At 47.9% G+C, this 20,185-nt stretch overlaps 1 protein-coding gene across 3 annotated transcripts in view; it reads left to right on the forward strand.

The window, feature by feature from the left end:
* Positions 1-1,963: 1,963 nt before the first annotated feature.
* Positions 1,964-20,185, forward strand: part of Scara5 (scavenger receptor class A member 5) — a 97,080-nt gene continuing 78,858 nt past the window's right edge. For 2 of the 3 annotated variants that reach the window (XM_031361953.1, XM_031361954.1), the window contains exons 1-2: positions 1,964-2,296; positions 6,720-6,837. In XM_031361953.1, coding sequence (XP_031217813.1) covers positions 6,723-6,837 — 115 coding nt within the window. In that variant the 5' untranslated portion in view covers positions 1,964-2,296; positions 6,720-6,722. The remainder of the gene's footprint in view (positions 2,297-6,719; positions 6,838-20,185) is intronic. The other variant, XM_031361952.1, reaches the window with a different exon arrangement.

Here is a 20,185-nt window from a genome sequence, read left to right on the forward strand (position 1 = left end):
GTAGTAAGGGGGGGGATTACAGGCCTAGACTCACGGCAACACCTAGGGCTGAACTGGAGCTCTGCTATTCACAGCCTGGAGTGACCCAAGACAGATCACCTGATCTCTGTGTAAATGGTTTCAGGAGCTGCACCTGCCTCACATGACTGCTGTGACATCCACAATGTCCCTCACTGTATTAACAGCGTCCATATCTGCAGACCAAAGCTGGCCACAGATCAACACTATTTTTTTTTAAGTAATCAGGGTTTGTACTGAATATTAAAATGTATCCTATCCTATATCTCGAAAGTATATGGTATGATAGCTGTTCACAATAACATTTATACTGTGTAGGATAGTATACATAACATGGAGAGGATTTAGAGTAGACAGGATGCTGTACGGGGCCGTTATGCAAACACCATGATGTTTTATGCTGGGCACTTACATGCCTGAGGTTTTGGCATCCATGAAAGAGTCCTGAAACCAACCTCAGGAGAATATCAAGAAACAACTATATAGGTATTTGAAGAGCATTTGAAATAGTGCATGTGTTATCTGTATACATAGTATATAACAATATCATAAAGTGCCCCTTTCTCCTCTTCCTCCTCCTCTTCCTCTTTCTCCTCCATCTCCTCCTCCTTATACAAGGACTGCTTTTTTCTTCCTGTAAAGCGGTGTCCTGCAGGAGCTGCCCCTGGGGACAGTTAGGAGAGTGGCCACTGAAGATGACTAAAACTTTTCTGAGTCAACTGAGGGTTGGCAATTGCACTGTGGGCACAGTTGAGTTTGGCCGACTCTCCTTCTGTTAGAAACCTGACCTTGAAACCCTGTTCTCGTGTTTAGCCAACAAACAGGAACTTATTTATGAATGTTAGCTTCTGCACACTGCAGCCCAGATCCATCATCTGATTAATCCAATCGTGGCTCACACTGGGTTCTTGTGGGAGGGAAGGCAGGCATGCCTGTCTGATAGTCTCTCTCTTCCTCCTGCTTCTGAATTCATTGCTTCTTTCACACCCGCTTGGATCTCTTTTTAATCCTTTTAATTTGTACTTAAGTTTATTGTGTGTATCTGTATGTGAGTGTGGGTGTCTATGAGTATATGTGTATGGGTGTCTATGAGTGTGCATGTGTGCGAGTGTATAGGGGGAGGGGACTGAAGTCAAGTTCAGCTGTCATTCTGTCTTGAGGGTTTTTATACAGGCTTCCTTGCTGGCCTGGAACTCACCAAGCAAGCTAGGCTGCCTGGCCATGAGCCCAGCAATCACCTTGTCCCCAGCTCCCCAGCACTGGGGTCACAGTGTGTGCCACCACACCATCTTTTTTATGTGTGTGCTGGGGATCCGGCTCTGGTCCTGCTTGAGAGGCCAGGGCCCTGTGGACTCACCTATCTCCCAGCCCAGTGTATCTCCTTTTTACAAGGTAATTGTTTGTGTTGAGGTTTTCAGTTCTTTGAAGCCCAGTCAGACTTCCAGGCAGCTGGCTTTTCCCAGGCCCGTTCTCTCCTGCCTTGTGTAGTCTTTGTGCTCCACAGACCCTGGCATTGTTACTGAATTGTGTTGATCTTGACTTCGGGAAGTTCTTCAGAGCCCCCCCCCCCGACTTTATTCTAAATAGCCCCAGTGTGAACTGTTCCAAGTCCTTTGGGAGTGGATGCAACTTCAGGAAATGCCAAATTTGCTGAATGAATTGAGAAATGCCAGTTCCGTGCTACAATAAATTTTACAAGACTCGTTTCCTTGGGTGTGTCATAAACCAGGTCTAGCTGCCATTTTCCCAGAAGCCGTCCAAAAAGTATTTTGAGCAGGGCCATTAAAACAATCACGGAGTCCCAAAGCCAAGGGCTGGAAATGCGATGCAGAGAGTTGTAAGTCTGGGGGTGGCCACAAGAGGGCAGGCGTAGTACAGACTCCCTCTAGCAATTGCTTTTAGAACTTTTAAAAATAAAGACTGGAGGTTGGAGCACCTCCCACCCAGTCAGTACCTAGCAGAGCTGCGGGTGACTCCACAGAATATCTCCAGATCGCTTTCTGAGGCTGACCGACGCTGCACCAAGACAAGGAGTCCCACGTGCAGACCTGTCATTCAGCCACTTTTTTGACAAAGAAGTGACTCTGTGGCCCTGACCTAAATCACTAGGTGACCCTGAAGCCTCTTTCTATATGACTCCATCTGGATTTGGCTGGCTGTGGGGACAAGCTTCAAGGGACTTTCTGGGTCTCCGTGGGGCAGCAGTCAGCTCTCTGGCTACCATGGCAATCACTGGGAACTGAAGGGACAGGGCCCAGCCTCAGCACGGGGCATACAGGTGAGTTTTGACATTTTGACCTAGAAGCTACTGGGTAGTGGCGCCCTGGGGGCAGATAGAGGAAGCAGAAGAAGCGATGTGTTGATGAAGCTGAGTGCTGGGACATCCTTCAGAGAGAGGACCTAGCTCTAGGTGGGAGGGTCCCAGGGATCTGAGCCTGTAGGCACACATGAGCCCCAGGACTCAGTTACTTGAGCTGTAGAGTGTGAGCCCGCATCCGGATGCCAGAGGGATGCTGTGGCTTCAGTGGCATCTCTGGCTACCTTATGTCGCATGTCTTAGCTCCAGAGCCTATTCAGGGTGTGCACCGTATGCAGTGTGCATGGGTGTATGTGTGTGTGTGTGTGTGTATGTGTGTGTGTGTGTGTAAACGCACCAGGGTGGGGCAAATGATGCAGGAGGTTATTATTGAACTACCTGGACCTCTCTAGCCGTGAGTTAGGATCCAGCGAACTGAGTACAGTTAGAAAAAGAAAGGGTTTAAAATCTATCTAGCAATTTTTTTCTTGGGGGCCTCATTTGCAGTGACTTTATTTAGTTTAAATGAGTTTTAGAAACCAGGCAATCCAAAGAGAAGCTGTAAGCCCTGCCAAGTAAGAGGCCAGACCCCACAGAAAAAGATTCAGAGTTGCAAATGAGGTCCCTGATCTCAGGGAGACTTTAGCCCTTTTGGTGCTCCCAGAGAAACTTCCAGAACCAGGGTTCAAACCTCAATCTTAAGCCACTTTTGATGTTGCTTTTTCTGTGAAGGGAACCCCCATACAACTTCATTTCTGGGACTTTTTGAGCAAGGGGGAATCCTCAGGACTTTGAGACCCTCTACCTGCTGAAGAAGATGTATGGCTTTGAAAAGTCCTCACTCCTGTAGGACTTCCTGTATCAGCTCACATGATGTTCACAGTGTCCTCTTTGCTTCCCCCTCCCCAGAGAGGTAGACAGCAGAGTGGACTTCACATCACAGGGGTGAGGCGCAGAAGGCTAGATGAGTTCAGTAAAGTAGACCACCTTCCCAAACTGATAGAAAAAAAAAGCCCTTGTGGGGTGAGCTCCCTCACTCGGGCACCTGCACAGAGTGCGAGGGTGAACCAGGGCAGCTGTCAGATAGCTGTCTCTGGAAGCAATGCTTATCCCACCGTTTGTGGGGAATGACTCCTGACACCCCCTGGGTGGCTTCCTTCTGATCAGCAAAGCTGAAATCCAGGCTCCTTGAGCACCAGGGGCCCTAGGCTTCCATTCACGTGGCCTCTGCTCATGCCCTTACAGATGTGCACTGGCTGCCCCTCCAAGGTTTGCCCAATGCAGCCCCCATTACAGTGGCCCTGAAGGTGGCCACTGAAAGTGACAGACATACATATATACCTTTGATACAGCAGCCCATGATAGAGTCAGCACTGTGTGTGTAGGGGGGGGGGGACCTCAGAACCATCCGTCTAACAACTGCGTCTTAGACTCTTTATTTCCAGTATTGTCATTCTTGCCTCTTTGGTCTTGGTCCATCTTTAAAATCAGAATGGTAAAATGATGATCTGCCTTCCTGCCTTGCTGATGGTGCTCCCAGGAGGTGCTCTCAGGAGGTCCTCCCAGAAAGTGCTCCCAGGAGGTTTGGGGGAGTTGGGAGACAATCAGTCTGAGGTCCAAGGGGTGTCTCCAATGCACCAGCAGTGCATGATTACCACTATTGATTCCATGGTCAGGTATAACATGCCTGAGAGCACAAACTGGGTCTAAAGATGGTAGAACAGAATTCTCAGAGTCCAGAACCTTCTCTGGACTCCGAGAGGAGAAAACACAGCCCCACATAAAACCACGGCAGACAGAACATGCTTACATTTTGTTTCCAAGTAATGAAGAATTGACCATTTCCAAAGTCATCCTTCTCACATCTGGACCTACTCCGCCCTGACCCCTTTCTCTAGGCTGTTGCTCAGTCCATCCAGGCCATGGGAGAATGGCTAGGAGGGGTTGCTGGTGGACACATTCTAGGTCCCAGTGGTCTGGAGTTGATCAGGAGGGAAGGAAGGTGGCATGAAAGAGGTTCTGGGGACTTCTGGCTGCAAACACAGTTGCCTTTGGCAGAGCAAGATTTATCAAAGGCTGCAGAGACAGTGGCCTCCAGCTTTGTCGCTTCTTATAAGACTGAGGCCAGCCAGGCAGTGGTGACACACACCTTTAATCCCAGCACGTGGGAGGCAGAGACAGGCAGATTTCTGAGTTCAAGGCCATCCTGCTATAGAATGACTTCCAGGACAGCCAGGGCTACACAGAGAAACCATGTCTCGAAAAACAAAACAAAAAACAAAACACAAAAACAAAAAAATACTGAAGCCAGAGGGGAAGGACCACACACATCCTGAGGAGACCAGGGAGGATCCCCTATACTTGAGCAGAGCTGGAGCCATCCAGTGCCCCACCTAGAGGCCCTTGCAGGGTGGAGGGCTTGGATGGAGAGTCAGTGTTAAGAGATTAGCAGATTGGACACCATGGGGAAAGGCGTAGAATGGCTGGGTGGGAGCTGTCTATGTGAGAAGTCCTGATAGACCCAAGGACTATCTCCCTCCCCTGTCCTTCTCATGGACTGGAAGAAAGACCAGTGCCTGAGTGCCTGTGTGTGTGTGTATGTACCCAAGTGGGTAAGCCAGAGTTGAGGAATGTGGTGCCCCACTACTTGGAGCGGTAGGGCAGAAGACCCCATCGCTCCTGGGTCGTTGCTTGGGCAGTTGAACAGCCACTGGTCAGTTTTAGCCTCTTCTCCTCCCCAAAGGCCACGTCTTTGTTCTGGAAACTTCTCTGGTAGACCAAGCTCAAGTTGTAAAGAGACACATGGTTTTGCTTTGCCTTTTCCCTCCCTCGTTAGCCCCACGGATGCTTCCTTCACGCCCTGCCTCTAAAGAGGGAAGGATGACTCCTAAGACCCATTGCAGTCTCCCTGCCTCCCCACCCATACCTTCCAGGCACCGTATATCTCACCCAGGCTGTGGGTCCTGCTTGTTTCTCAGGATCTCAGTGTATCTGTCCATGCTGGGCTTGTGCCCCTCTTCCTAGGGGTTTTATTTTTCCAAAATTCACTTTGAAGATAAATAAATGTCTCTTCCATCTGACTTATCTTCTCTTCTCTCTTTACCTTCTTTGTCTTCCTTGCCTCCACTCCTTCCCTCTCCTCCCCTCTCCTTTCCCCTTCTTTATTTTGGTTAAATAATCAGACAGCTAAAGAACATCAGGAAAACAAGTTGACATACACCCATGGCTAGTGAGAGTCATGCTGAAAGTAATGTGTAAGATTACAGGCCATATATGTGAGGAAAAAGCAAAGGATTTTGTATAAACAAACACTTTGCGATTCAGTTTTATAAAAAGGATTTTTCTCATTACAAAAAGAATGCAAATTCATCTTAGAGAACTCAGAAAATCCCTTCCAGCCGTGGGCTCATAATACCCTTCTGCCCCAGAGCCACCCGCACAGGCTGAGGATGGCTTTCCAGTCACACAATTATGCGTGGCAGAATGAGACTGTGTGGGCCACACTGTTATGTAAACACCATGGCTGGGTCGCTTCAAGTGAGTTTCCCAAGTCAGGAGCTCAACACCCTGCCCCACCCTTGAGGGCATCATGTAGGCAGAAGCCCATCTGATGTCCTCAGCTGATCCTAACCCATCTCAATGCATCTGTGCTTCCAGATTCCCTCTTGGAATTATCCAACCCTCCCAGGCCACTGAGGCTTACACAGTGGTTCCCAGCCTTCCTAATGTTGCAACCCTGTAATGTTGTTCCTCATGTATGGTGACCCCCAAACATAAAATTATTTCATAACTGTAATTTTGCTACTGTTATAAACTTATAAATATCTGTTTTCTGATGGTCTTAGGTAACAACTGCGAAAGAGTTGTTTGACCCCCAAAGGGGTCACAATCCCCAGGTTGAGAACTACCTGTAGGAGCTACTCTCTACTCACTGAGTGATAGTCTCTTTCAAGTACTGTCCAGTGTGGCCATGATGTCCCCAGCCTAAAGGCTCCATCTCTACAGAAAGCTGTTGAAAAGAGCCCATGCTTGGCTTCTATCACTCACGGAGCAGGGAGAGCTGGAGATGGGATGGGGGGGGACATTCTGAGAACCTGGGTGATGCTCCAGCTCCTGTAGGTGTAGAAGGAACCCCACTCTACTCTGGGGGTCTTATGGGTGGGCACCTCTAGGCTGGGGGTCACATGGGTGTGTACCTCCAGGCTGTGGGGTCACATGGGTGGGTACCTCTAGGCTGGGGGTCACATGGGTAGGCACCTCTAGTCTGGGGTCACATGGGTGGGCACCTCCAGGCTGGGGTCACATGGATGGGTACCTGCTTCTACCATTTGTTTGTCACATAATTGACTCTGTGTCTCCTCTGCTCCCTCGCCCCCCATGCTGCCTGGTGTCTCTACTGCTTCAGGATATGATGGACAACAAAGCCATGTACCTGCACACCGTGAGTGACCGTGACAGTGGCTCCATCTTTGAGGAATCCTTTGATGGCAGGAGCCTGTCCAAGCTGAACCTGTGTGAGGACGGTGAGTGCTTCCAGCTGTCTTGGGCTTTGAGGCTCGTCCTGGGGTATCTAAGGCCCTTGCTTTCCACCGTACTTTGGTCACTCCAGTGCCTTCCCCCATTTAACTCTGCAGGTATTGAATGTCATAACTTCAAAAATCTCTTTTATGACTTTTCTTACTCATTCATATCAATAAACATGCATCATTAGCAAAATGAGAACCTGTTTTACAGATGAGCTTTACAGACTGAGGGCATCAAATAATCCATAACTCACTAGTCCCTCAGAGAGACTCCAGCACAGAATTGCCAGCACCTGTTCCCTGTGCACCAGCAAGCAGGCATTTAGTAAATGTCTGTACTGTTATTGGGCAGGTACTTAATAAAAGCTTGCTTCACGCACAAACCCACTCTGCACTGGGCTTATGTCGAAGAGGAGAACACCGTCCTACTCGTGAGAGCAAGGGAATGAAGCCTACAGGGTTGTTTTGAAAGGACATCAGGCTGGCCACCTAGACACAGCCCCTTGTCCATGGCATAGTGTGGAGCCTGGTTCTTTGCTTTGTGACACTGTCCATAGCCTCTCCTCTCAAGAGCGATGGGTCTGTCTTTTTTTTTTTCTCACTGGGGTAGATATAGGAAAGGTAGAGGTGTCTGGGAGGAGAGGGAGGGGACAGCCCCTGCAGGAGGGGCAGACAAGGAGATCTGAGCTTTGAAGTAAGGGTTCCTTGACCCACCCTTGGGAAGTCTCAGTCCTCTGAGTTCTAGTCTATGTGTTGGGTGTCAGAGATGTTCTGGAGAGGGACTGGAACAGTGCCTGCCCTCCAAGGCCTCATGATTGTTGGGGGAGGAGGAGCAGGCTTGAGGGCAGTTCTCTTGGTGTGGACGTTGAGGTAAAAGAGAGAAATGGCTTCTGGAAAAGAGCTTAAGAACCACCATACCACTTTGGCTCACTGAGGGTGCAGAGCAGAATGGCAGGCAAGGTGTGGTGGTAGGAACTGCACTCAGGATGCAGAGAAGATGAGTGGGGTTGCTAAGCTCCCTTTTTCCGTTTTATTTACTTGAGGACCCCTGCCCGTGGGATAGTGCTGGTAGGTTAAACTTCTCTGAGCATCCTCTCAGACACACCTATCCAGGGTGATTCTAAACCCAGTCAAGTTGTCAATCAAGATAAACCATCACACAAAGACTTTGAAAGAGAAGAGTCGGCAGAAGGTTCTGTCAGCTTGTTCCCCAGACTAAGCTGGTGTCCTGATGCCCGGGGAAGAGAACAAAAGTGTGCTATGTCACAAGTCGCACACACGTGTGCATGTGTGTGCACACCCATGTTTGCCTTGCTGTGGAAGTCAGCGAGGATGCTGCCGGACCTTGCTCTTGATTCAGTTCTTTTCTCATTGACACATTGTTAAAGAGGCCAAGTTTGACCAGAGAGGAAAGTGGTTCTGAGTAGTTGGAGGGAGTCACCTATGGTCAAACTGGGACATCAGGCGTGGAGTAGAGGTGAAGCCTGCTTTGTGGGGTGTCACGGGATTACCAACTTTTTTTCTCCCCTCTCCCATCTCTCTCTCCTATGTTCTGGACCCCAGATCAAAAACAATCATTTTGACCAGGGAAACAGAACCAAGCAGTGAGCCCAGCTTCTGTGCTTCCTGGTGCCAACCTGAGGGATCTGTCAGAGAACATTGGTGATTCAGTGATGGATAAGGCTCTCAGCTTTGCTGGTGTCCTGAGTAGGGCTTCCCTGGGCCCCAGTTTCTGGTTCAGTGAAGCCAGGACCTGTGGATTCCAGACTGACTCTAGACCCGTGTCTTCATCCACCAGAAGAGGATACAGCTGGTATCTCTGAGGTCATTGCCTTAGGGGTGTGGCTCTTTAAATTCAGACTTGGAGAATGATGCTGCCCAATTTAAAAGCCAGTTAAAGCTCAGCCCCTGATCACATGACCAAGGAACCCAAACTCTCTCCTGCTGACCTCAGCCTTCAGGATGGAGTCCCCAGCGTTCTCCCCAGTCTCCACGCCCTCGCCCCTCCCCTGCCCCAGGAAGATGCTCACTCCAGAGAGCACACCATCTGGCCTCTCATTTTGCCTCCTGCCTGCTGCCCTCTGTCTCCTCCCCTCTCATTTTCCTCACTTCCATAACCTTTTCTCTCCTGACTGACTATGCAATTGGAATGTTTATTATACTGTTTGCTCTCTGCTCACCTCGGTAAGAAGCATGGGAGCTGGAGAAGGGTTGACACCTCCTCCAAAGGAGGAAGGTGGCCCCTTTACTCACTGATGTCTCTGACCCCTAGAGCAGAAGCAAGCACTCTCTAAATACTGAAGAGCTGAGGAGTGCGTGGCTGGAAAGAGCTTGAGGACCTTGAAATCTAAAAGCAGCAAAGCAGCCACCTTGGCTCTTTGCTTCTGAGTTCTCCCTGCTACTTTACTCTTTGCCCCAGGCTGATAGGTTCTGGGAGGAGGGGACACAGGAGTGGAGAGATTTGTGTTAGTCAAATCTGTGGGTCTGTTTTGGAAGGACCCTGGTGCTTTTTTTTCTTCTTCTTTCTTTCTGATCTTCCTCTCTGGAGAGCAAAACAGAGGAAGGAGAGGAGTGAGTCCAAGAGAGGCAGGGAGAAACTGGAAGGAGATAACAAACGGATGGAAGCCTAGGCCAGGCCCATCCCAGAGGCCTTCAGTAGATTAAAACTGAGAAGTGTTGGCCGAGCTCCAGGCCCCCTTCAGGGCTGCCTCCTCCAATGTAGAGTGGGAGTGGAAAACAAGTGTGTTTTCTGTTGTTGGAGGCTGGCTCTTGGGTCTTGGCATGGAACAAGATCCTTAAAACACAGACCAGCTATTCAAGTATGACTTTAAGAACTTTGGATGGGGGCTAGGGAAATGGCTCAGTGGTTAGGAGCACTGGCGGCTTTTCCAGAGGACCAGGGTTCAATTCCCAGCATCCACATAGCAGCTCACAACTTTCTGTAACTCCGGTTGCAAGGAGTCCAACATTCTCACACATATATATGAAAGGAAAGAACTGTGGGTGTAAATACTCCTGTCCTTTCCAGTTCTCTCTTGGCCTTCTTGCCAAATGATGGCACTCACAACACAAGTCCATGGAGTCTATCTGTAACTTCTTGCCCACCTCCTGAGGCAACCACAGTCTTCTCACATCATATTCTTCACCTACCTGTGCCCCATCTATCACCTCAAGTCCCACCCCCTGCTCTGTGCCCCATGGATTGCTTCCCCGGGCACACCCCTGCTCTGGGTCTCGGAGCTTGCATTTGATTTCCAGAAGGAAGGGCTTTTGGAGAATCACAATTGGGGAGGTTTCTAGCCCACGGTTGGCTGGATCCAGTGCTTTGGGCCTAAGGTGAGCAGGACACCATGATGACTGGAGCACAGGCAGAGGAGGCAGCCTTTTGACTTCACAGTGGCCAGGAATCTTCCTCCACCGCTTCTCCTACAACCACCTTGCAGCTTCTACTACTCACAACTGTTGCCCCCTCTGTCCAATCTATTCCCTCCCTCCCTCCCTCCCCCCCTTCTCTCTCTGCTTGCTCCTAGCTTCTGTCCTCTTCACTCTGTTCCCTGTCTCCACTCATCTATTTTTGTTTCTAGGTGATAAGAAAAGGGGAAGGACTTGGTCCGTCATTGGTCCCCTGGATGAAAGGCCCCTTTCAAACCCCAGTCTGCAGCATCCTCACATCCTTCAAGCTGCCCACCTCCACAACAGCCTCAGCAGCTCAGGTTCTCTGTATCTCTGAGGCTGCTTCTTCCTTTCTGAGTCCTATTGCCCAGCAATCTCCCTGGAGCCCACGTGTAGACTGTAAGGCTAAGGGCAGGGCTACAGCCTGCTAGGCAATAGCATAGGGGACATAATACCAGAAATGTTTAGGAGAATCATCCCAGAAAAGACCTGAAAAGCTCTTTGCTCCATGTGGTCTCACTCGGTTATCCCTCCAAACCAAAACTCAGCTGAGACAGCCAATCCTGATCCCACCCCTCCTCACCTTCCTCCCCGCCCCCTCCAGCCTTTGTTTCCCCTGCCTGTTCAGCCAGCTGAGAACTGCTCCAAGCTGGCTCTAGCACACAGAGGAGTCCTGGGAATGGAAGGTCTGGGCCAGCCTCCTCTGAAGTGTGGCTTTTTTTTTTTTTTTGTGAGGCCCAGAGAGAGGTGTTAGAGTTAGGAAAACACAGTCCTGCTTGCTCTCTCTGTGGCCTCAGCCAGCCCCACCACACTCGTGGCGTCATCCATGGCTCCCCATGGGAAGCCAGGGAAGGTAATGAGTTACATGTGCTTCTGGTAGTGGCAGGATGCCTGTAGCCCGGACTCCCTGGTCCCTCGTTTCTTCCCCATAAAATTAAATTATTCTCCCAGGGGACTTGCTACGTCTACCTTCCATCCATCAGACGTCCCTGCTTCATTTGGCGTAGCTGAGAACTGCTGGGTGGCTCACAAGGTCTGGCTATGACCTCACTGAGGGTCACAGCCCTTCACAGGTTAGAGCAGAATAGGGGTGTTAACCCTTTCAGTACTGTAACGCTAGGGGACATGGTTTTATTAAATAAGAGCAGAGAGTACTGGTAGATTAGGCTGTGCCCACTGGGGATGCTGGTGGCCTGGTGTCCCACTGGGTTTCTTCTCTAAGACAAGAGAGAGAAGAAGAGGCCAGAATTTCAGTCTGTCAGATCATCATCACAACCACTGTGGGGCGGGCACAGGTCCTCAGGTCAGGTACAGAAGCCTGTATGTAGCTCTCTGGTACCATGTGTCACTGTTCTGCACTCTGCCTCATGTCTCTCCTTGGGTTCAGGTACTAGGGGCCCTAGCAGGAGATAGGAGGGAAGACATGGGGACTCGGGTGTGTCCTATATCCCAAGACTTGCTCTACAGAGCCACCTCAGACTAGGGGACCTTTCTAGGAAAGCTTTTCCTTTCTGAGTTCTAGTTACTTTGTCTCATGCCTGAGGCATCCTCAGGCCCAAGGCGATGGCAGCTCCAGGACCCTACCCTGTTCTAAGGTGATGGCAGCTCCAGGACCCTGTTCTATGCTTGGTGGGTGTCTCACCTTTTTAAAAAGTGATTTTATTTATTTTTATTTTATGTGCATTGGTGTTTGCCTGCATGTATGTCTGTGTGAGGCTGTCAGATCTCGGAGTTACAAACAGTTGTGAGCTGCCATGTGGGTGCTGGGATTTGAACCTGGGTCCTCCATGCTCTTAACTGCTAAGCCATCTCTCCAGCCCCTAGACCACTTCTTTTTGAACCTAAAAGTCTGCTCATAGGAGTGGGCCATCTGGTGTCTGGGGGTTGGCTTTGCTCAGAGTCCTCATCCTTAAATGAGAATAATGTCATTGTCCTCCCAGGACCACGCACAACAGGAGACACTCAGTCCTATGTGTTTCCCTCTTTATCGGTTTGAGACCCTAAAACCCTTGGAGAGGTGGGGAAGAAAGAAAAGGAAAGGAGGGAGGGGAAAGGAGGGAAGGTCCTAAATAGAACACCACGGACAAACCCAGCATTAAATGCATGTTGTTTATTCCTTGCTCAGATGCGCAGAGCTTCCTTCGGCCGGCACACCCTGCTCTGTTTTGGGTAGAAGTGGCCCAGCTGCAGCCTTCGGGGACACCCTAAGCTCAGTCCCATTCAGATGGCTCAAGCTTCCTGTCTTCAAAAGCAGACACCCACATGACCCTTCCAAAGCCGCTGCTTGCAGCCGCTTGCAGGCAGGAGGAAGAGATGACAGGGGCATTAAACTTGAGTTTTCCTTGCCCAAAAGAGATGCCAGTTCACTCAGGCAAAGCAGGGAAGGAGCTGGGCTAGAGATACAGGCAGTCCATCACTCAGTCTACCTGAATCCCTCACTTCCACGGTACAAACATTTTCAGCTCAGGCATTTGACAGGGACAGGAGAGGAACTGGAATCTTTATGGAATGTGGGGCTACTCTACAAGCTGATGATCTTCATGGGGTTTTTGTTTGTTTGTTGTGGAGTGTGTGTGCACACACGTGTGTATGTGTGTGTCTATGTCAGAGGTCTCTGCCTCTGGTGTTATTTCTCAGGCATCATGAACCTTGTTTTTCTCTCTGACCTGAAACTCACCGGCCAATCTGGGACGGCTGAGCAGACAGCCGCAGGGTGTCTGCTTGACCTCCTGGGATTACAAGCATGTACTGCTGTGTCCAGCTTTTTTCATGGCTTCTAGGGATGAACTCAGGTTCATCTAAGGATGAACCGAGTGTTTGCAAGGGGAGCACTTCACTGACTGAGCCATCTTTCCAGCACAAGAAGGGGATCTTTTGGCCTGAATATTGGCAGATTTGTAGGCCTGGTGCTTTTTGAAATCCTGGATGTTTGGGCAGCATCCCCTCCTCCCCTGCATTTGCAGTGTCCTTTTAAAGCAGGGGCACTGCCTTTCATTTATTTGAGTGAAAATTTATTTTTTTTTAGAATGTCGTATGTGAGTGTTGTATTGACATCATTTCCACCCTCCCCTCCCCCCCAACTACTCCCATTTGTTTAGGGCTGACCACTGAGTACTGGCTAACCCAACAGGGGCTTGTTCTAGCAGAAGCGGATCTTTTTCTCTCGGCAGCCTTTAATTGCCTGTAGTTCTTCACCTAGCGGTTGGGCATCCAATCCTCATCCGCATTGATACATTGTATCAGTCTTGTTTAGGTGACCAAATTAATAAGATTTCATGGGTGTGGCTTTTCTGTTCTGACTCTTAAAATCTTTCTGTCTTCAGTGAAGTTCTCTCAGCTGTGGGTATAGGAGTTGGAGTTGTACTGTAGGTGCATCAGTTGAGGTTGGGCACTCCATGGCCACCTCTTCTCTTCATTTTGAATAGTCATGGCTTCCTGTCATGGTCTCTGTTGCAAAAAGAAGGTTCTCTGAGGAGGGGCAAGAGCTGCACTTACCATGAGCATAAGGATATGTATTTGGGTTGCAGTTAGGAATCATGCTGGCTTAGGTAAGTGGCTGTAGTAGGTTTTCCTTTAGGATCTATGGCCTCACCAGCCACCGGTAGTCGGTAGTTGTCTATGTTTAATGTACCAGACATTAATTCTCTCCTGTTGAATTACCCTTAAGTCCAATTTAGACAGCTGTTGACTACCTGAAAAACATAGGTACTTTGTCTTCTACTGTACCCTCGGGGATATCTTGCCGTACTGGTCATTGGTGTAGTCTTTAGGCTTTCCAGCTGGGTAAGACTGTCAATTGCTTTTCTCACTTGGCAACTTACAAAGACTCTTCAGATACTACCTGGGTCGTGGTAACGCACACCTTTAATCTCAGTACTTGGGAGGCAGAGGCAGACAAAGCTATGAGTTTGAAGTTAGCCTGGTCTACAGAGCAAGTTCCAGGACAGCTAGCACTCCACAGAGAAACCCTGTTTTGAAAAACAAAAACAAACAAACAATCTTCGGACAGTCCCCAGGGAGGAGGTGGCTCCTCCAGGTCAGTTCCTCTGAATTGTGTGTCCAAATATGTGGTGACTTCAGCAATAGGGTCTCTGTCACCTTCAAGTTCTAAGAGGCAAACAAGGGCCATGGTAAAAGCCAACAACTCAAAGGGAGGTGTCTCATGCCTGGCATGGAAATTTTGTTAGTCTATGGTTCTTGGGAAAGCATTATCACTCAAGTAGCTTAACATCATTATATATATATGTGTATATATATATATGTATATATATACATATATATACACACATATATATACATCTCTCTATATATACACATACATATACATATTTATATATGTATGTATACACACATACATATATATGTATATGTATATATATATACATATATATGTATATATATACATATATATGGAGAGAGAGAGAGAGAGAGAGGAGACCTGATATAATATCCCATTTGGGGCAAGAATAGCGGTAGCTTCCACCAGGCCTCATGAGTCACTTGTTCTTTCACTCCATGGCTCTTTCCATCTTACTTGATGGCTAGCTGGCTCACCTTGCCTGCTAGCTTGCTTTCCATCTCTCAGTCTTATCTCTAAAGGCAGGTGCATACCAGCCAGCAGGCTGTCCTCACACCGTTTTTGTTTGTTTGTTTGTTTTTGTTTTGGGTTTTTTGTTGTTGTTGTTGTTTTGTTTTTTTGTTTTTTTGTTTTTTTGTTTTTGTTTTTTTTTTGTAGAAGATAAGCACAAGCCATTGATTGTTTTCTAAGAATCCCTATTTGGAGGAACCTGGGGAACAGATAGGGCTTGGGACACAGAAACGAAATGGTAAACAATCTGGAAGGATTAGGAGAGGCTGCCCTAGAGCCCCATGAAGTGGAATTAGCTCAGGCTGCCCTGAGCTTTACCACCTTTTCCCCTTTTCTTAGAAATGGGTGTGAAAGGTTCAGACCCGGTTGATAAGAAAGGTGACCACTTCCTTCTGCCTGCGCCCCTCCTCCTGTCCCTCCTCTGTCTGGTCTGTCTTCCCCAGGACTAAGTAAGGCCTGAGGTGAGCAAGATCCCTGTTTGCCACTCATGGCAGCCCAGTTGGCTGTGCTGAGATAGGATACAACCAAACCAATCGGTATGGTTGGGTTTTCTTTTTCTACCCTTCCCCTCACCAATCAACACAGAACCTTTAGTTCAGCTCATCAAAAAGAGGGAGGGGCTTCTCTCTACCAATAACCTGCTCCAGCTCCATAGTAACTGGGTTCCAGGTAGCTGTCTTCTAAGTCACTTCAATTCTGACAGTATCTTCCTGCACATAGCATCAGATCCCACAGACAGAGAAGTCTTACCACAATGCTGTCCCCATTAGAGAGCCCATTCATGCACCCCAGGTGTGGTACATGCCTCTACCCTGGCTACAAACCAGAGTCCCCATGAGGCTCCTCCTCTGGCCTAATTGGTTGCAGTGGCTCAGAGCTCAGGAAAACACTATTTATCTACACGTCCCCATTTATTACAATAGGTGTTACCAAGAACACTGCTTAACAACCACATGGAAGTATTGTGCAGGATGAGGTAATGGGTTAGGAGTGCAGAACCCCCATAGCCTTCGGGGAGACACCATTTCCAGCATCATCCACAAATTCTCAAAGCCCTCAGAACCCAATATTTTGTTGTTTATTTTTTTATCTAATCATCTAGCAGGATTAAGTAACTCACTAGTTATTGTGATCAGCCTTTATCCCTTTCTGCTTCCTACTGGTCGGGGGTTGGGGGGAGCGCTGCTCTTTTTCATAGCCAGGCTGATTTTAAAGCTCCGTAGGTGCCTCCACCTGTCTTACTGGTGTACAAAAGACATTCTCTTTACTCTTGAGGTTTCAAGAGTTTGGGGAGATTTCTCCAGAATATACAAGGAAGACCACTGTATGCATCACCATATCATAGATGTTTAGGGTCCTAGTAAGACTTCAGGCCAGAGGCTTTCCCTCCCTTTGTCCCTGCTTCATAGGTGCCTTCCTCCCTTTTATGAGCAAAGCTAGCTGGAGTCCCCATTAAAGGCACACAGTTACAGCAGCCATAGAGACAGAGGTCATCTGGGGCCGCCTCTCATCGTGCCTATTGTACAATGAAAACAACGTGAGGGGTGAGTAAGCAGTGTGAGAATGAAGCTGATCCTAATGAAGTCAGACTTGGGCAGGTTTAACGGGGATCCTTGGATGAGCTGAGCGCCCGAGGTTCCTCCCAGTAATAAAACGCTGGCCCCACCTGCTGTTTATGGGCCCTGGACCAGTGAGAATCAAAGCAAAGAACTGTCATGAGTGTAACAACTCAAGTTGTGGATTCAGAATCATCCCATCCCATTTGCTGTTGTTTCCATGCAGTTACTTTGTAGATAAATACCCAATTTATCAGACCCAACCTACCGGAAGAAAAAACAAATCTAAGAAGAGAACTCCCCAAAGGCTCTGAAATTATAATTAAAAAACTGAAACATTGTTTCTAGAGGAAGTAAAAGTTAGGTTTTCAGGGGAAGAGCATATTGACGAGGGACAGCTTGGCATGCTTGAACATGGCCTCACAGCACTTACGTGACAGAGAGTCTTTAAATCTCCATCCAGAGTCCCCACACCCACTCCTGCCCTCGTGACAAGGCTGGAAGCGGGGCTGGGCTGCTTGATTCTCTCCTTTGGGCACACTCTTGCTCTCATTATTAAGAGTACTCCACACTCTTAACCTCTGGGAATAATAAAATGCTTGAAGGCAATATCATTTTTTGATATATCCTATCAAAATAAATCAAGTGTTTTCTCCCTAATAAATAGATATTTTATTTTCTGTCCAAAAATGTGTCTTCACATTTTCTCTTGCTATGACAAGTGTCTTATTCTAGAACCATGGACTTCTATGCCCCAGATTTCATCATTGGATCAGAATAAGAATGTGCAAAGTGGAGTTTAGCCCAAAGAATGTCGAAGAAAGTTAATTCAGTTGCAGGGAATTGATTACATGGTTTACTTACGTGGGCACCTAGTGGTATTTGGAAGTCCTGGGTATGCAGGGAGAGCCAAGCCTTCGCCTGCCCTTTTAGAACAGTTTTGCTCCAAGTTGCATTTTGTAGCAAGTAGAAATTTGCCAATTATTTATTTGTATGAGACTAATGTTAAGAGATGACCTTTCCAGCGAAAATAAATGTGCTCACATTTTCCTGCAGAGAACCTTACCAAGCCTTGCTGCTCCCAGGAACAAGAAGGTGACTTGAAGCCCTGCAGTATGTGGGGTGGACAAAAGCTCATGCCAACAGTTACATGTAATGAGAGATGTGTGTGATGCCCTAGCATAGTTCTCTTTATGATACTTAGTAATCCTCAGCGTACTGCTTTCCAGAATATTTGTGAATTGTGTGTGTATATGTATCTGTGTGGATGTATATGTGTTTGTCTGTGTATGCATGTGTATGTGTATGCATGTGTATATATGTGTTTGTGTATGTATATAGGCGAATGTCTGTTTGTGTGTATATTTGTTTGTGTGTGTATGTATGTATGTATATGTACATATATGTGTATATGTGTATGTATGTGTGTACATGTATATAAGTATGTGTGTATATGTATGTGTGTGTATATCTGTGTCTGTGTGTGCCTGTGTGTGTGTGGATATGAAAATAAACAAGAGAACAATTGTGCATGTTGGTCCTCAACTGATGTATACCTCTCTTTCTTTTCTTTTGAGACAGGGTCTCTCACTAATTTAGAACTCACCAAGTAAGCTAGACTGGCTGTCCAGTGAGTCCCAAGGGTCTTCTTGTCTCTACCTCCCTAGTTGTTGGATTACAAGCTTGTACCATTAGGGCTACGTGTGTGTATGTGTGTGTGTGTGGGGGGGGGGTTCTGGGAATCAAACTCAATTCCTCATGCTTGAAAGACAAGCCCTTTACCGACAGCCATTCTCCCTACTCCCTTCCAGAACATTCTTAATCTTTATCTACCTACTATAAGGATGTTAACTCACACGTGTGATGGTGTTACAGGTTTTCCCTAAATAAAATTAACTTCAACAGAGGGATGATGTCAAGAATGTGAGAGCCTGGGAAACCCAACCATGGCAAATAGTACAGACAGCATGCAGACACAGATGTTTAAAGATGGAGAGGCTCCAGCAGTTGGTAGCAGCCACCTGTTCCTCACCTCACTGTCTCCTGTGCTAGCACAATGAGCCTAGATCGCCATCTCCTATGCTGACACTCTGAGCCTAAGTCACCATCTCCTATAATGGCACACTGAGCCTAGATCACCATCTCCTATGCTGGCACACTGAGCCTAGGTCACCATCTCCTATGCTGGCACACTGAGCCTAGATCACCATCTCCTATGCTGGCACACTGAGCCTAGGTCACCATCTCCTATGCTGGCACACTGAGCCTAGGTCACCATCTCCTATGCTGACACACTGAGCCTAGGTCACCATCTCCTATGCTGGCACTATGACCTCTCTTTAGGTCCCTTTATGTGGATTTAGTTTTAAACTTGCTCAGAGCTGTTAGGTTCAACCTCTGCTGACCTCTTGGGCCTTGACCATCACTTCCTGGTCACTGGCTATTTCTTTCAGAGGCCATAGCCAGAGGGAATACCTTTCCCATGATCCCCTTAAAGCTAGAATTCCTCAACCTTCCTAACCTAAATTTTGCTGTAACCCTTTAATACAGTTCCTCATGTTGTGGCGATTCCCCGACCATAAAATTACTTTTGTTGATACCTATAACCTTTCTACTGTTATGAATCATAATGTAGATATCTATGTTTTGTGATGGTCTTAGGTGACCCTTGTGACAAGGTCATTTGACAGCCCCTACCAGGAGTCGAGACCCACAGGTTGAGTGAGAGCCACTGGCTTGGAAGGTTTTTGTTGGCATTCACCATTTTCTCTTCATCAGTCTGGCCACCATGCCCCTTCAACTGCAAACAACAACAGAGTCTAATGACTAGCAGCTTTGCCAGGACTATCTTCAGAACTGTTCTTGAGTTGGGAAGAACATTTTCCTCTGAGTCTCAGCTTTTGAATTTACAACAGCTGCTCACTGAACCGTGAGGCTGGAGGGGCAGGGTCCATCAGTCTCTCAGTCAAGCCTGTCTTTCAGGCTCACCAGTGTGAGATCGTCTACAGTGACTCCCCCTCAGACACAGACTCGCTGCCTCTGCCAGAGCACTTACTGGCCCACACCACTCTGTTCACATACCTTCTTGCTGTCCTCTGGGATTGCTGGAGGGCAGTGGTTGCACTTGTTGATTGACATGTGCCAAGCCCCTGCCTAGGAACTGGGATGGAGGCCGGGAGAACCAGGACATGCCGCTTTTCCACTTCTGTGGCTGCTTATAAATCTATTGGTTAGCCACTACTGTATGGAAATTTACCCCCTCCTAAAACTTAACAAGATAAACCAGACTTGTACCACACACATTTTCTGAGGAAGCCAGGGATATGCAAGGAATGTCTCAAATTTGCCATCTTTTTAAGATAAAGATTTTGTTCAAAAAATTACTTCAACACTTGATCTTAGCCAAAAGGCCAAGCAACAATAACTTCTCTGTAGTCTGGGGAGATGGCTCAGTCAGAGAGTGCTTGCTGCACAAGCATGGGGGCTTTGATCCCCTTCAGTCCACGTCAGAAACCAGACTTGACAGCGAGTGCACACCTGCAGTTCAAGCGCAGACAGGGAGACGCCTCCAGCTCACTGGCCCGTCAGTCTAGCCAAATGGGTGATGTCCAGATTCAGTGAGAAATGAGGCACGCGCGCGCACACACACACACATACACACACACGACAACAGCAGTAAAAGCTCCTTAGTCTTCATCTTAATCTCTTCCCATCCCTTGGTGTTCTATTCTCTAAGCATCTTGCCATGCTATTTTTGTTCTGCTTCTTCACTGATTTGTGGAAATATGTGTCTGAAGCCCCTAGCCTGTTG

This window comes from Mastomys coucha, unplaced genomic scaffold, assembly GCF_008632895.1.
Source record: "Mastomys coucha isolate ucsf_1 unplaced genomic scaffold, UCSF_Mcou_1 pScaffold9, whole genome shotgun sequence".
Classification (NCBI taxonomy): domain Eukaryota; kingdom Metazoa; phylum Chordata; class Mammalia; order Rodentia; family Muridae; genus Mastomys; species Mastomys coucha.